This window comes from Amblyomma maculatum, chromosome 1, assembly GCF_055883805.1.
Source record: "Amblyomma maculatum isolate TAMU_Amacu chromosome 1, ASM5588380v1, whole genome shotgun sequence".
Classification (NCBI taxonomy): Eukaryota; Metazoa; Arthropoda; class Arachnida; order Ixodida; family Ixodidae; genus Amblyomma; species Amblyomma maculatum.
In genome coordinates, this window is record NC_139344.1 from 255,769,333 (window position 1) to 255,786,270 (window position 16,938).

Sequence of the window (16,938 nt, forward strand, 5' to 3'; positions counted from 1 at the left end):
TGCACAGCAGGCTGCACAAAGTTCACGTCGCCATACAGGGACACGGCGCCCATCTCTGCTTGTTACCATCTTTGCGTATCTGGGATATCATGAGGTCTAGAGGAAGAGAAAACAAGGTGGCTTCCGAGGACAAAAAGGTGTAGGTGATCATGGGTATAGGAGAGCGGGAAAGAACATCTGCATCTGCATGTTGACTGCCAGACCGGTAGACAACGCGGATGTCAAATCTTTGGAGGCGCAATGACCTGCTAGAAAGGTTGCCAGAGGGATCCTTCACTGATGGTCCGTGACAACGGCGAATGGTCGGCTGTATAAGAACGAACTTTATGAAGTGCCCAAACGATGGCCACTTTTTTTTTTTTCAGTAACAGTGTAGTGGGCGCGCACTTTTGTGAGAGTTCGGCTAGCGGACGCGACGACATATTTATCACCCCTGCCTTACGTTTAGCGAGCAGTGCGCCGAGTCTCATACTACTGGCATCTGTGTGCACCACAGTGGGAGAGTTGCGGTCATAATGGCATATTCTGAGAGGGAAGAAAAGCTCGAATGGTGGCTAAGGCTTTGTCGCTGTTCAAAGACCACCCAGAAAGAGCCGGGTCATTGTTCAGACTCGGGTCACTGGCGCAACGATGGACGCGAAATTCCGGACGATAAGGACAGAGGCCAACAAATCTGCGAAGTTCTTTCATAGTTGTCGGCTTAGAGAAGTGAGCGACAGAAAGTAATTTGGCTGGGTCAGGAACCACGCCATATTTGGATATCACATGACACAAAATAGTCAACTGGTGTGCGGCGAAGCGACACCCTTCAAATTAAACTGCAGGCCAGCATCGAAGAGGCATTTCAAAGAGTCAAATCAGATGCGTCGCGAAGTCGGAGGACGAGACGAAAATATCATCAAGGTAGCAAAGTCGTCTTCGATGTCAAATCTCACATTACCGTCTCCATCATGCGCTCAAAGTCACCGGGCGTTGCACAATCCGAATGGCATGACGTTGAATTCAAGTCAGCCTCCTGGAGTCACAAAGGCTGTTTTCGAATGGTCATAGTCGGCCATTGAAAACTGCCAGTAGCGGGAGTGCAAGGCCAACGATGAAAGGAATTGCGCGCCATAAAAGCAGTCAAGGGCATTGTCAATGCTAGGAAGCGGGTAAACGCCTTTATGACTATCTTGTTTAGTCGACGGTAATCGACAAATAAATGACGCTAGCCGTCCTTTTTGACCAAGACAACGGGTGAAGCCCAGGGTCTAGTATTCTGCTAAATGACACGGCATATCGTAGACCTGCTCCTGACACGACGCTCGAAGGAGGAAACATAATAAGGGTGCTGCCGCAGTGCGGCATGAGTGACAGCCACACTGCGGCACAAGAAGCATGCTGAACGTCGAAGGGACGAAAATAGTCCAGCAGTGTAAGAAGCGGGGTCCTAGCGGTGGAAATGGCGTACTTCAGGCAGGGCGGTTGTCTCCAGTACGCCATTAGCTGACGGCTGGGGACAATGGCCCGACAGGTGGCACGCAGGTGTCCGGTAGGCTAGTGAGCAGAAGTGAAAACTGCGACATTCGTGAGTGGCGCAGTCACTGTGCTTTGGCTTGGCTTGTAAACGCGGTGAACAGCTTCGGCAACTTGATCCCGAGTGACATGGCGTACTGCGTTGAGGACGTCTCCTGAGATTAGGGAACAAATGAAGCTGTCGTTAAATGTCCTCACACACAAATTCTTCGATGTGATGAAGTAGAGTGGAATCAATGCGAGTAGATAAACTTTACAGGGGCTCATCTGGTCGTCTAGCAACGATGCGTTGTCGTCGTAGCTGGTGTAATCGCACAGAGCGATTATATCGGTGACAGTTCGGGGATCTTCAGGCAAAAGCAATTGAAATGCGCACTCATCGATTCCTTTGAGGATATATGCCTAATTTTATCGGTATCAGGCATCGATGCTTTGACACAGTGACAAAGGTCACATATGTCCTCGGCATAACTTGTAAATGTCTCTCCATGGTGCTGCGCATGTTCGCGCAAGCGGCGCTCGGCTAGAAGCTTCCGTTCCTCCTGGCGACCGAGGATGTCCGTAAAGCGTGTCTTGAAGACGGTCCAGTTAGAAAATAACGTTGGTCACTTTAAGCACGTCGTTCTACTTGTTATGCGCACTCACGCGCTCGTAGGATGCAATCCAGTCTTCGAAATATTGATCATCGGTGCCGCTGTAGAGGGGGGGATCACGTTGGTGTATGGGCCCAGCAGAGAGGATGCAAAGCACCGGAGACGCTGGCACGTGGTCTTGCGTGGTCACAGCGGAGGTCACTGGCACTGGTAACTTCCAGGTGAGAAGTTCTCGGTGACGGTGGCGGTGTACTTTGCAGAGTCTGGCTGGGTTCAGGTACCCCGCAACCGCCTTCAATTGTAAGAGAGGGGTTTATTTACAAAGACTGATGGTCCGAGCTCTAAGCGCACTGTGTCCAAACCAACACACACACACTCGGCTTCTGCCTCATCGTTCTTCATTAGTCTTACAGAGCTGCCACTGCGTCATTTTTGTCACTCAAATTTATTTATTTATTTTTCAAATGGTCCTATAGATATGGGTTGTACATGAGGGGCGGGCAGCCACTGGACATATTGGTGGGTCAGCGGCAGGTTTGTGCATGCACGTTCATAGGAGCCACTCAGAAAACGCTGTGCAATTAAGGGCGCACATGCTTTGATGTTCAAGATGTTAGCAAGTGCTGGCGTGTAATTGTTGTCGTTCGGGCGCATTAATTACAAAGCGTCAAAGACTTTTATTGATCTTACTATTACGACTCGCTGTGTGGCTGGATCACCCCTGCAGGATCCGGGTCGCGACCCAACGCCTTTGTCCGACGGCAGGTGAACAGCCCTGGCGACACGCGCACCACCTTTCTTCCTCCGGGCTTGATTTTATGGAAACCGCTGGATAAGCTGGCAGACCAAGTCGCGGATGCTATTCGCGAGAGCCCTCAAAAAATGCTTCGCCTGGTGCACATCTGTGAGGCCCTGCAGTGAGTCTCTGCCCTCTCTCTTTCTTAGCACGCGGAGTTGCGGAGCTGTCGCGCCTATGATCGCGAAGATCCTGTATTGCCACCGATACTCGATTACCAAAGTGTCTTCCGCCGCGCGAGTGCAATCGTTACCGCATTTGAAAGATAATGGTAAATTTTCGTTTGCTCCCAAGGACCAGCCGAAATTTTTAAAAGAAATGTACTTCTCGATTATTTGAAGTTGCGATGACGGTTGTTCAGCAACACAGGGATGAGTTATTGCTACGTAAATATAATCTAAAAATTCATAACTTTATTCCCTCTTGGCGTCAGGCATCCAGGGTCCAGCCTCAGGTATTGTGTTTCGGTCTCAGGGATCCGCTTTCAAAACCTGTCTTTACAGCATTCACATTTCAATGCGAAAACATTTGAGAGCGACCATGCCTGTATTTGTACACAGAGCGCGAGCTATCCACTGCACGAGGCGTTCCGCGACCGAGCCGCTACCCGCAGCCGGCGTTGTGATCCAAAGAACACGCACGGGTCCCTACGTTACCCTGACGTCAAATGTCCGAACAGGCTTCGTGAACCAGTTCGCGCACGCTACGCGAGCCAGTAGGATACGCGCTGTGGTTTCTCAGTAACAATGCTGACTCCCGCCCCCCCCCCCCCTTTTTCCTTAGGTCGCGGGATCGAATCCATGCCGCATTTTGGTGGGGAGGCGGAGTGATTATACACCCGTGTGGATGTCATAGCGCCCTAAAGAACCCTCTTTAGTCTAAACTAATCTCAAGCCTTCCATAACGGCCTTCTTCGAACTTTGTCGCTTCTGGATGTTAAGGCTGCTCCTATGCTACCTGCTAATGAGGAGAGGTGAAAGGATGGCGCAGTAGTGACATTAAGACACAATTGTTAGGTATACCAGAGAGCGCTTCTCGTGAGCTTTCGCTTACTTTAGCGGTTTATGCAGCATGATACAACCATTGCACAAGTTGATCGGTCTTTCCTAGCTTGTAATACCTTTTCAGTTAATGTAGATGAATTATGTGATGTTAGGAAGATAGTGAGAGAACGGAAAGCGTGGCGTGATATGGTCCATAGGGTCAGGAAGAGTCGGACACGACTGAACGGAACTGAACCTATTTTTCATTGCACCGTGGTAATCTGCGGTGCGGTGGCCTTCAATTCGTACCCCGTGTTCCTTCGGCGTGGACTTCAGTTTGAGGATTAGAAAAAGAAAATAATTAGAATTGCGACCTCTGGAAACTTTCAAGGAACTTGCGCATGTCAGGCCAAATTGCATTTTTTTTTTTTTTAGTCCGCTAGCATTTAGAACCGCAATCGCCGATTTCGCCAATTGCTGTCGACCAAAAACACGAGTGTGTCTCTGGCACATGCTATAGTTGGTATGCAAATGACAGGGACGACCACTGATTGGCCGATGGATTGTGGTAGCGTATGAATGCATGATGATGAGTATATGTGCGATATAAAAGCACGAATTAAGGGATTAGTGAAGTTAAGCGAGTAGCAAGGTGCATGAATGCGAAAGAGAATCCGCAAGTGAAGCCGCCGATGTGAGCTTTAAATAGCCTTAAAGCAGGAGCCTAGGTGTCCCTGACTATTATTTTTTTTTTTTAGGCTCTGACCACGCTGCGAACGTCGACGCGAATAATTGAACACATCCTATAAACAATATGCATTTGTCAAGATTGTCAAGAGCATCGAATCACTAAAGTCCGTCACTGAAGCTCCTTCGAATTCCTGCTCCTTATTTGATGACAATGAGTTTCTTCTCTCTCTCTTCCATGACCCTGCAATGCTCAGGAACAAATATGGATACTATCGACACATGGGCAAAGAAGCTAAGTCCAAGTGGAAGGTAAGTGTAATTCAGATCAAGAGAATCAGGACGAATAATCGCAAGGGACCTGATTGAACAAAACGAATGTTTGACAGCACGTCTAAAACCACTCAGAAATGGACAGGTTGAACATTTATATCTTGGGTATCAGCGAGCTCAAGGGAACCGGAATTGGAGTATGTAATTCCGGCGACAATTATGTCTTTTATTGTGGACACGAATCCAGGAGAAGAAATGGAGTCGCTGTCATAGTAAACAGAAGAATGGGCAAAGCAGTGCTCGGTTACAACTTGAAAAACAACCGAATGATTTCACTTCGGATCCAAGGTCACCCTTTCAACATAGCAGTTATTCAAGTCTATGCACCAACCACCACTGCTGAAGAAGCTGATGTTAAAAGTTTTTATGCTGACCTGCAATGCCTTCTAGACCGCACTCGGACGTCCTTTTTCTCATAGGAGACTGGAAAGCTAAGGTAAGGAGTGAAGGAATATCCGGAATTACAGGGAAGTTCGGTCTTGGTGACCCAAATGAAGCTGTGCAGAGGCTAGTAGAGTTTTGTCAAGAAAATAACCTGACCATAGTGAATACACATTTTTAACAGCAGAAAAGGCGCCTGTACACATGGACTAATTCACCGGACGGTCTGTACAGGAATCACATTGATTATATTATTTGCCGACAGAGATGGAGAAGCGCTATCCAAGCAATAAAAACAAGGCCTGGGACCGATTGTGGCACCGATCATCAGCTTCTTGTTGCCAAATTTAGGCTTCGATTGAAGAAAGCGCAGAAAACTAGAAAGCCATTTAGATAAGATCTTTATCAGATTCCATCAGAATATGCCGTGTAAATGAGGAATCGATTTCAAGAATTAGATCTAGAAGAGATGTGGATATATGTTCGTAATACAAGAAGTTGCTACTAAGGTAGTTCCAAAGGAAAATAAATGCAAGGAAGCAATGCCGAAAGTTGGGCACGTTGGTTATACATTCATGATGGAAAATAGCGCGAAAAAGGAAAATAGCGCTTGTCCGTGTCTTCCTTCCGTCCTTCGTGTACTTTTTCGCGCTATTTTCCATCAAGGAAGCAAACTGGTTGTCTGAAAAGGCTTTGCAATTAGCTGAGGAAAGGAGGATGGCAAAATTTATGGGTGAAAGAGATAGATACAAGGTTCTAAATGCTGATTTTCAGAGAACAGCAAGGAGAGATTAGAATGCCTTCAGGAACATACAGTGTCTAGAAGTTGAGGACAACAACCAATTTAGGAACACAAGAGATCTGTATAAGACAATCAAAGATATCAAAGGAAGTTTCTGCGCTAACCGGGGCGTAATAAAGGACAAAAAAGGCATGGACCTCACTGAAGCCTCCGAGATAACGAAGAGGTGGCAAGAATACGCAGAATAGATAGATAGATGACTTTACTGAAAGGAAAAGGCAGAGAGGTTGGCCGAAATAATTCAAATCTGGCCTGGTACTCTGCACTGGGTTAGGGGAAGGAGAGAAGAAAGAAGATCATGATGGGTTGCCATGTTGGAGAAGGCATATTAAATACATATACAGGCACAGTATGTTTGTTGCTTTACAAGCGCGAATCGACTCCGCTGGCGCACAAAAAACGGCAAAGAGCACGCACTGCCTGTAAACTCTTCCCCTTGTCCTGCCAAGTTCCCAGCAGCAGTTCCTCCGACAAAGGCCTCTTGCCCAAACGCTTCAAGGAAGTGGCTATAGCACACTTCTTTCGCACGCATACGCTGGGCACACCGATAATAAATGGTCCACAGTCTCTGGGATGCCACAAGTTGAACATTCCGGCGAGTCCACCTGTCCAGTTAAATGCAAGTACTTGCGCGTGAAAGCCACGTTTAAACGAAGTCTATGCAGCAAGCATGCTTGATGACGCGGAATATCACGCGGAACATAAAATTTCTATGTTCGATCGAGCCTTCTAGACAAATGTGTCGGGCATCTGGCTGGGCCCAGTAAGCTGCTGCAGCATTATTGATACAACTATCTGCTCTTGAAAAAGGCACAGCTGTTTGGAGGCCATTGATGAGTGAGCTTTTCGCTTCAAGAATTGTGCAAGAAGAACCCGGATGTGCAAACCCAACATAAGAAGGTTGTCATCATTGATCTCGAGCCGGACATCCTGAAGAGTGAAGTTGAGTGGGCCTTGGCCAGGCCTTGCTATGAACAAACCTGGCGGAATTGATGGCATTCCAGCTGAGTTGCTTCAAACCCTTAACGATGACGCTGTTAACATTCTGTATATATCGTCAGTAAATTTGGACGACCCTGCAGTAGCCACAGGATTGGAGGAGGTCAGTTTACGTCACCTTCCAAAGAAAGGCAGTGCCAAAGATTGTTCCAACTACCGCACGATCGCGCTTATTTCGCATGCTAGCAAGGTGATGTTGAAATTCCTCCAAGGTAGGCTGCAGCAGTATGTGGATCCGGAGCTTCCGGACGTGAAAGCTGGGTTCGCAATGGCAGAGGAACTAGAGACCGGATTGCCAACCTTCGCTGGATCATAAAAAAAGCAAGAGAGTTCCAGAAACCCATCTACTTCTGCTTTATTGATTATGCGAAAGCATTTGACTGCGTAGATCACAGCAGATTGTGGCAAGCTCTCCAAGAGATGGGAGTTCCGATTCACCTCATCTGTCGCCACAGGAACCAGTGTAAAGAACAAGAGGCCAACAGTCAGAACTGAGCATGGTCTTACTGATTGATTCTCGATTGAGAAAAGAGTGAGACAAGGCTGCATACTGTCGCCCTGCCTATTTAACCTATATGCCGAGTGCATCATGAGGAAAGCCGGTCTGGATGAGTCTTCAGCTAGAGTGAAGATTGCTAGGCAACGGATCAAACACCTTAGATATGCGGATGGTACCACTTTAATGGCAGAAAGTAAAGTGGAATTTAAGAGACTTCTGACGCGCGTGAAAGAAGAGAGTGAGAGGTTTGGGCTTAAACTGAACATTAAATAGACTAAGATCATGGCATCATGCCTTATCAAGTCCTGGAACATACAGGAACAAGAAGTGGAAGCCGTGACAGATTTTCTCTTCTTGGGCTCCAAGATTACCCCGGAAGGTGACTGCAGCCATGAAATTGGGAGGCGCCTGCTTCTGGGAAAGAGAGTCATGGCTAGCCATGACCGCCTAGTAAAGAGCAGAGACATCAGACTTTCAACGAAGATCGGTATAACTCGTGCTTTGGTCTTTCTAGTTGTGATGTATGGATGCAAGAATTGGACTGTGAAGAAGGCTGACCGCCGAAGAATTGACGCTTTTGAATTGTGGTGCTCTTGAGAGTTGCTTGGTCTGCCAGATGATCAAATCAGTCGATATTGTCGACCATAAACCCTGACTGCTCATTGGAGGATCAAATTCTGAAGTTACAGCTCAGCTACTCCGGTCATTTGATGAGAAGAGAGGAGTCGTTGGAGAAAACTTTGATGCTGGGAAAGATTGAGGGTCACAGGAGAAGGGGTAGGAAGCGAACGCGATGGTTAGATGGCATCCTCGAGGCGCTGCAGTTGAAGCTATGTGAAGCTTAGGAAGACAGTGGGAGACCGGAAAGCTTGGCGTGTATGGTTCATAGGGTCAAGAAATGTCGGACATGACTGAAAGACTGAACTGAACTGAACTGAACTTAACTGGCTAAAACCACTCACTTGCTAACCTGCATCGGTTGCGATAGTTCAGGAGGAAGAAAACGCGGCAAGGGGAAAAGTACAGAAGATGTACTTTGCAGCAGTTGTCCCTATATTGTACCCGGGATGTTTATTGATTCAACCTTTTCCTTATCCTCCTCTTAATCGATGCCCTCTTCCTGCGCCACAAAGCGTTATTATATGCACTGCGGGACTAATTTGAACACATACAAGGGATGTTGATTACAAAGGCGCAAACCCTACAATTCGTTTGGCGGAGGAGGACGGGAGGGAGTTGTAGGGTATGCAGATATTGATTACGCGCTTCTTTGGTATTCCTTTATATAACTCGCGCTTGAGAAAACAGCCGCCATCTTTTGTTTTAATGTCCTTGTTACCCTTTCCCGTGCACTACGGTGCACCTTCGCAGAGAAAAGTGCGGACCACCCTCAAGCAGAAGCGTTTCTTCAAGACACCAGCTCGCTATGGCAGGGACAACTTCTGGGGGTTCAGCTGCAACGATAGGTATGCACCAGCCCGTGAGTGCGCCCACGCAGTCATTCTCTGAGGGGAACTAGATTGAGCTCCGTTTGCGGCTCTCTGAAATGGAGAAGAGGAAGCTGACATACGTATCGTGATTCAGATTATGAACGATATTTCGTAAGGGTATATCGAATAGGATTGCAGCAGAAGGGAGATGCAATAGGCCATGTGGAGGGAGCTGCGCAGAGAAACTTAAGAACATTATTATTATTATTATTATTATTATTATTATTATTATTATTATTATTATTATTATTATTATTATTATTATTATTATTATTATTATTATTATTATTATTATTATTATTATTATTTAATCAATGTCAGTTATTTGTTGTTTTTTTTTCTTCTATCTACCGTTCTTTTTTTTTTCTTTATTTCCTGGTGTGCTAAAAAATTCTCTCACTGTGTATATAAGTGATGCTACTCATTGTTTGCTTACTTTCCGTGATACTTTTCGTCTGTCATTTCATGTATTATTTATTTCTTTTTTTGTGTTCTCTCTGTGTGTGTAAACATGTTTGTGCTTTTTCATTTTTGTTTCTTTTTTTTTTATTTGTGCTGCAGCACAAAGACCACATGGTTGTTCCTGCGCACATTAAATAAAGATTGATTGATTGATAAAGATTGATTGATTATTATTATTATTATTATTATTATTCTATATTACTATAATCAATGTCAGTTATCTGTTTGTTTTTTTTTTCTCTTCTACCTACCGTTCTTTTTTTTTTCTTTATTTCCTGATGTGCTAAAAAATTCTCTCACTGTGTATATAAGTGATGATACTCATTGTTTGCTTAATTTCCGTGATACTTTTCGTCTCAGTTTCATTTCATGTATTATTTATTTCTTTTTTTTGTGTTCTCTCTGTGTGTGTAAACATGTTTGTGCTTTTTCATTTTTTTTTGTGCTGCAGCACAAAGACCACATGGTTGTTCCTGCGCACATTAAATAAAGATTGATTGATTGATTGATAAAGATTGATTGATTGATTATTATTATTATTATTATTATTATTATTATTATTATTATTATTATTATTATTATTATTATTATTATTATTATTATTATTATTATTATTATTATTATTATTATTATTATTATTATTATTATTATTATTATTATTTCATTATCGCTTTCCTTGCGCAACTTCCCACTCTCGCTCCACCAGGAGCGCCCAACTGAATCTTCCTTCCCTTCACTGCCGTCGTATCAGACTTGATATCATATTTCTGTACAAACTCCTTCATGGCCACATTATGTGCCCTCAGCTCTTAGAGTACATCCTACTGCGCGTTCCGCGAAAGAGCATGAGGGAATTCAGACCATTTCAGGTTTCTCCTCTTCATTCCCACTCCCCTCTGGACAGGATGAAGTGGTTATTTAACTCTTTTTGTCCTCACCTTGACATCTTCCAAAACTCGCTCTGTTCATTTACATTGGATGTTCGTAGCGTTGTATTCTAAATAGTAGTTTATCACATATAACTCCCACTTTCTAGCCTTAAATTGTATTTACTTCACTTTTTGCTTTTTCTCCTGTTCAATGCTGTCTGTATCATGAACTACTTTTTATCCGTTTCTTACTTGTATTTCAACTTTAAACTTTATATTCGAATCTTACTGTCCCTTGTTTAATTTTACTTCTTTATTGTATTGTTCTGTACTTCTACCCTGTGTTTTAAGTACCATGCACTTGTTGCGCCTGGAAGGGTTGTTTATTTTATGTATATTTCTATATTACTATAATCAATGTCAGTTATTTGTTGTTGTTCTTTTTTTCTCTTCTATCTACCGTTCTTTTTTTTTTCTTTATTTCCTGGTGTGCTAAAAAATTCTCTCACTGTGTATATAAGTGATGCTACTCATTGTTTGCTTACTTTCCGTGATACTTTTCGTCTGTTTCATTTCATGTATTATTTATTTATTTATTTTTTTTGTGTTCTCTGTGTGTGTGTAAACATGTTTGTGCTTTTTCATTTTTGTTTCTTTTTTTTTATTTGTGCTGCACCACAAAGACCACATGGTTGTTCCTGCGCACATTAAATAAAGATTGATTGATTGATTGATTATTATTATTATTATTATTATTATTATTATTATTATTATTATTATTATTATTATTATTATTATTATTATTATTATTATTATTATTATTATTATTATTATTATTATTATTATTATTATTATTATTATTATTATTATTATTATTTTGCCGTGTCGACGGACCCCTTAAGCAAGTGCCACGCTGAACACTGTTCTTGCGCATTTCGCAGCGCAATGTCGGACAGGATGGCTGACTGCCCCAAGGTAAATTGCGCGCCTTCCTCACTAATACTAAGCGTAGTTCTTTATTTTCCGATTAGAAGTTGCCGCTCTGACATTTGGAGCATTTGAGACAACGCGCTGATGAGGAGGATATTTAACGCATTGGAATGCAGCACGCGCGGTTCCACATGATTTCCGTGTCCTAGCTGCTTCCCAGTTTTCGATATGCCAATGTCCCTTTCTCACGTGTCGTCACATCCGCACTTATGCAGCTGCGCAAAGGCCTTTATACTCCTGATCTGTACCTGACTTTGCACATACGTACATGCTGGCGTAGTGCTGACATGGGACTGCGTCCTTCATACAGTTAGAGCCGGCATTCTTTGCCTCCAGAGAGAACCCTCATGCATACGGGCCTCAGTTCGCTGAGATAGCAGAATAGCAGCCATATGCTTAAAATCGTTGATGGTAGCCTCGATGAAAATATAAGCCTAGCATGGGAGTAAGCTTTACCTTTTTAAGGGCGGTAGCACAAAAACCGTCCTCCATATTTCGCTAGTATTTTTCCGCTCCTCCTCAAGAACATGCATCTGGCAGGTGATAATTTGCTGGTGACGAGGCCGTGCACTGACTCGTTGGCAGTTTGTGTGAGGCCGCCAGCTGGCATACCATCGCCGAAGTGGCAGAGGTTGCCAACTTGGGCAAGACTCTTTAAATGGTAATCGAACCCACCGGGGGGGGGCACTTGGATCTCGAGTAAGACGCGCTTCTCCTATGCCACGTGATCAAAGGGGAGCCTTATAACTATCTCGGGTGGCCTTTCGTATAATGTGCTAACCGATGGCTGCATGCTAATGAGTGTAATCCGAAACCAAAGTGAAAACCGGCAGTAGAGCACGTAACTCGTATTTGTCCTAAGCACGAAAAATCGTCTTTAATTTTTTTTTTTTTAACTGGTAAGGACAGTTGTTCTGATTGGAAACACAGTATATAATTATAGCATAGCCGCAGGGCTAATATGGTCAATGGCGTAACGCGTTGCCATTTCTACCTTTGTCAAGCGCTGTAGCTTAGGCTTCGGCTGGCGGACCAAAATCAGTTGTTCACTCAGTGCGCTGACTGTGGATTGGATTATAGCGTTATAAGCAGGTTATCCCACGGACGCCGGATCAAGTAAAAGTTGCGACCAGCCGTTCCATTTCAATGGTGTGGTTTAGCTAAAACGCTTGCAGGCTGTGGGATGTACACACTCGTTGAAGGGCACCAAGCGGTCGAAATTAATCCTGAGCGCTCCGCTCTACGGTGCCTCTATACTTCACGTGCTACTTTGGGACGTTTAACCCAGCATATCAATGCGGACTGGAGCTGAGTGGGCTTAATTGAAGCGTTGCACAGTCCTCCGGAGTCATCGATTTAAAAACACTGTCTGATTTTAACATAAGAATGCAAAAGGGCTCCTAACACGATTATGTCCCAGACTGGTCGACATCACCTCCAGATTTTTGGCTATGGTATGTGGTGTTTAACTTCCTTGAGCGTCTCAGACTATGGGAAATAGGGGGGGGGGAGGGGGGGGGGGGGGGGAACGTGCACTTACCACATATAGTACACTGATAAATAAGTTAAATTGGTTCACAGGAAGGGAAAGGCGCAGTAACTGTCACACTTGCTCTGTGGACACCCGAACCGCGCCGTAAGGGAAGGGAGGAAGGTGGGAATGAAAGTGGAAATAGAGAAAGAGGAGCCGTAGTGGATGGCTACGGAGTAATTTCGACCACCTGGGGATCCTTAACGTGCGCTGACATCGCACAGCACAAGACGCCTCTTCGTTTCGCCTCCATCGAAACGCAGACGCCGCGGTCGGGTTCGAACCCGGGAACTCCGGCACAGTAGTCGGGCGTCTTACCACTGCACCACCCCGGCGGGGCAAGTACACTGATGCATTTCGCCTTTCACCCCCCTGAAAAAAAAAAAAAAAAAAAACGACCAATTTGGACCCGGGTACACTCTGGATGCATTTCGCCTTTCAGCCCCCTGAAAAAACGACCGATTTGGACCCGGGTACACTCTGGCTTCTTCAAGCGCGGATGCTTTTCGCAAAACAATAGCTTATGGTAATCATGCAGTCACGAAATGCTTCATACGCTTGGAGTCTGTACACAGCGACGTAATTATTTGCACTACTTTGGTATCCCGGTTTCTGGTGAACTCAAAGCGCTACTTAAAAAAAACACTACTCAAAAAAAAGAATTACATGAAGAGAGGAGTGTGAACAATGAAGACAACCAAAAGGCTACACTCTGCGTTTCATTATACGCAATCAAAGCGTCGGGAGAAGCAAAGATAATAACTGCTTCCTTGTCACTTTATTCAGTCGACATTAAAGCAACGACACGCGCATCAGCAGCGTCATACCAGGGAAAGGTCTGGCGCATGCCTGGTCACGACATTGCGTACGCAAATATATTCAGTTATAAGTTTCGAGGAGAATATCTCGCTATACGCGTGGGCTAAAACATTTGGGTGCTTTACGCATGGCTTGAACCGAATGATAAAGCGAAAGCTGTGAATCTCATAGCGACATAACGGAAAGGTTAACAGCGCAAAAAGACACTCACAAATAGGCACAAATAGACACACAAGAGTGAGTGTGTTTTTGCGCTATTAACCTTTCCTTTATGTAACTATGCACCAACGAGCCCAGCAATCAGTTTTAATGGACTCATAGCGACAGCCTCTGTAACACCGCTTTTTCAATGCGTGATTTGTTCATATTTCTTTTTTCTTTAACTTAGGTTTTAAAGAAACGAAGGCGCCTTATGCTTTTGGGTGGACGCCACGGTATGGCTGTTCAGTTCAGTTCAGGCGTTCAGTCGCGTCCGACTCTTCGTGACCCTATGGACCATGTCACGCCACGCTTTCCGGTCTCTCACTATCTTCTTAATATCACATAGCTTCATCTGCAATGCCTCGAGAATGCCATCTAACCATCGCGTTCGCTGCCTACCCCTTCTCCGGCGACCCTCAACCTTTCCCAACATCAAATCTTTCTCCAGCGACTCCTCTCTTCTCATCAGATGACCAAAGTAGCTGAGCTTTAACTTTAGAATTTGACCCTCCAATGAGCAGTCAGGGTTTATGGTCGACAATATCGACTGATTTGATCTTCTGGCAGTCCAAGGAACTCTTAAGAGTCTTCGCCAGCACCACAATTCAAACGCGTCAATTCTTCGGCGGTCAGCCTTTTTCACAGTCCAACTCTCGCATCCATACATCACAACTGGAAAGACCATAGCACGGGTTATACGGATCTTGGTTGGCAGACTAATGTCTCTGCTCTTTACTAGGCGGTCAAGCCTAACCATTGCTCTCTTTCCCAGAAGCAGGCGTCTCCTAATTTCATGGCTGCAGTCTCCTTCCGAGGTAATCTTGGCGCCCAAGAACAGAAAATCTGTCACAGCTTCCACTTCTTGTCCATTGATGCTCCAGGACTTGATAGGGCAAGACGCCATGATCTTCGTCTTTTTAATGTTCAGTTTAAGCCCAAACTTCTCACTCTCTTCTTGTACGCGCATCAGAAGTCTCTTGAGATCCAATTCACTTTCTGCCATTAAAGTGGTATCATCCGCATATCTAAGGTTGTTGATGCGTTTTCCAGCGATCTTCACTCCAGCTGAAGACTCGTCCAGACCGGCCTTCCTCATGATGCACTCTGCATATAGGTTAAATAGGCAAGGCGACAGTATGCAGCCTTGCCTCACCCCTTTCTCAATCGGAAACCAATCAGTAAGACCAGTAAGGTATGGCTGTTACCTACACGTAACTATGTCAATGTCTTGTTTTCATATTGTTTTCCTGTAAATTGTAAATTGGTTTATAAGAAAAGAAAAGCACAGTATCTGTCAGACTTCAGGGAAGGGAGGAACGTAGGAGTAAAAGCGGTGAGCGTTAAAAGAGGTCCCCTAGTGGAGGGCTACAGAGTAATTTTGGCCACCTGAGGACCTTTAACCTGCGCTGACATCGCACCAACATTGGGCTGTCTCTCCGCTTATGTGAGGTTTTGAGGAAAGGAAGGTGCGGTATACATTTGGGTGGACACAACAGAATCGTCGACACCCACACTTTATTAGATCAAGGTTACTTGAAGGCCAAATTAAGTGCCACGAAAAGGCCGGCTCTAAGCGTAGTGAAGTTTCGCTTCATTTGTAAATTGGTTTTAACAAAGTAATGACGCAATATCTGTCAAGGTCACTTGCAGGCCAAATAATCAGTCACGCTACTCGCTGCTCTACCTAGCGTAGTGAAGCTTTCGCTTGAAACATTTTGCGAAATGGATATTTTTTGCAAAATGGCTGCCACGAAGCTTCCACGCATAGAAACAAGCGAACTGACAGCATTGGTCGGAAAGTTTAAAGCACTTCAGACGATTATGACATTGATGAGATGTTATCACTTTGTGCCCACTTTGTGTGAAAATAAAAAAAAAACTGAAAAGGCAGCTTTCGTATACTAGGAATTCTTTATTTTTTTAGAAAACAGTGACAGCCGACAAAAATAAAAGCAAAGCTATCGGAAGAGAGAAGAAAAAGACAGTTTTCTGCGACGTTAATTCTTGTCATGTGCCAATTAGCCCGGCGGATTGCCCTTTCAGTGTGAGTCTAGTTCCAAACATTATCTGTTCCGCATACTGGTCCCCATTCGATATGTTATTCGTGTGCTATTCCAGCGTCATCGCGTCCGTTGATGGTGAGTTTGTACCCCGTATTCATACTTTGTCCCTAATCGTAGCTCGTTTGGCGCTAAAGCCGCGCACTGTACGTAACAGTCCTGAGTTGTTAATTAATGTTTTTAGCACAGCGGAGACGTATTAGCATTACCGACGCACAACAGCTTATTAGACGCCTCCTGTGCACGCACAGAAACATGGGTAAATCCGAGCCGGTCCGCTACGCGTACGCATCCGGTGTCAGGTAAAGCGTTTTACGTCTACGCCAGTACGTCTCCGCTATACTAGAAGCTTGTGACATGTAGGTACCTCCGGTGTTGCTGGCTGCCGTTCGCTGCCTACAGGAAAAGAGGCCACGTCTCAGCAATGAAACTGCATCGTTCCGCGCGGGCCTGCAGCCGCAGATGGCGCCCCCGTCGGGGCTCAGTGGCCCGGCAAAGGAGGCACCAGTGAAGCTGGATAGAGACCAACAGACGCTGTCATAGCTGTGTCGCAGATGCAGCCTGCTGAGAATAAGATGCCACCACAGTTAAACCCGATATTTGTTAGGACGGCCGCCTCCGAACTTGGAGCGGCGTGCCATTTCTTGTATTTGCTGCTTTTTTTTTTTGCGCACCACAAATTTTGGGGGCACAGTGTTTGACCCTGTTTCTGGTGCTTAATTTTTATTCCTCCGTACAGGCTGTTCTATGTGAATTTATGTTTTATGTCTAAGGGTTAGAGGCGATTGTATTAAGAAATATTTGTTCATGAAGTTTAGTAACGTCTGCAAATGAGTCCGACTCGGGCTCAAACTAAATATATGAATTAAATATAGTTGGTCTGACTTCCTAGCGCTGCGTATTTGTTGCGTTCCGTATTTCCTGTATT

The 16,938-nt window shown here is 44.8% G+C and overlaps 1 protein-coding gene across 1 annotated transcript in view; it reads left to right on the top strand.

The window, feature by feature from the left end:
- LOC146206273 (uncharacterized) overlaps positions 1–16,553 on the top strand; it is a 33,138-nt gene extending 16,585 nt beyond the window's left edge. The window contains exons 5-9 of the mRNA XM_084608689.1: positions 2,836–3,025; positions 4,832–4,886; positions 8,960–9,068; positions 16,069–16,088; positions 16,413–16,553. Of these exons, the coding sequence (XP_084464815.1) occupies positions 2,836–3,025; positions 4,832–4,886; positions 8,960–9,068; positions 16,069–16,088; positions 16,413–16,553 (515 nt within the window). The remainder of the gene's footprint in view (positions 1–2,835; positions 3,026–4,831; positions 4,887–8,959; positions 9,069–16,068; positions 16,089–16,412) is intronic.
- Positions 16,554–16,938: the final 385 nt, after the last annotated feature.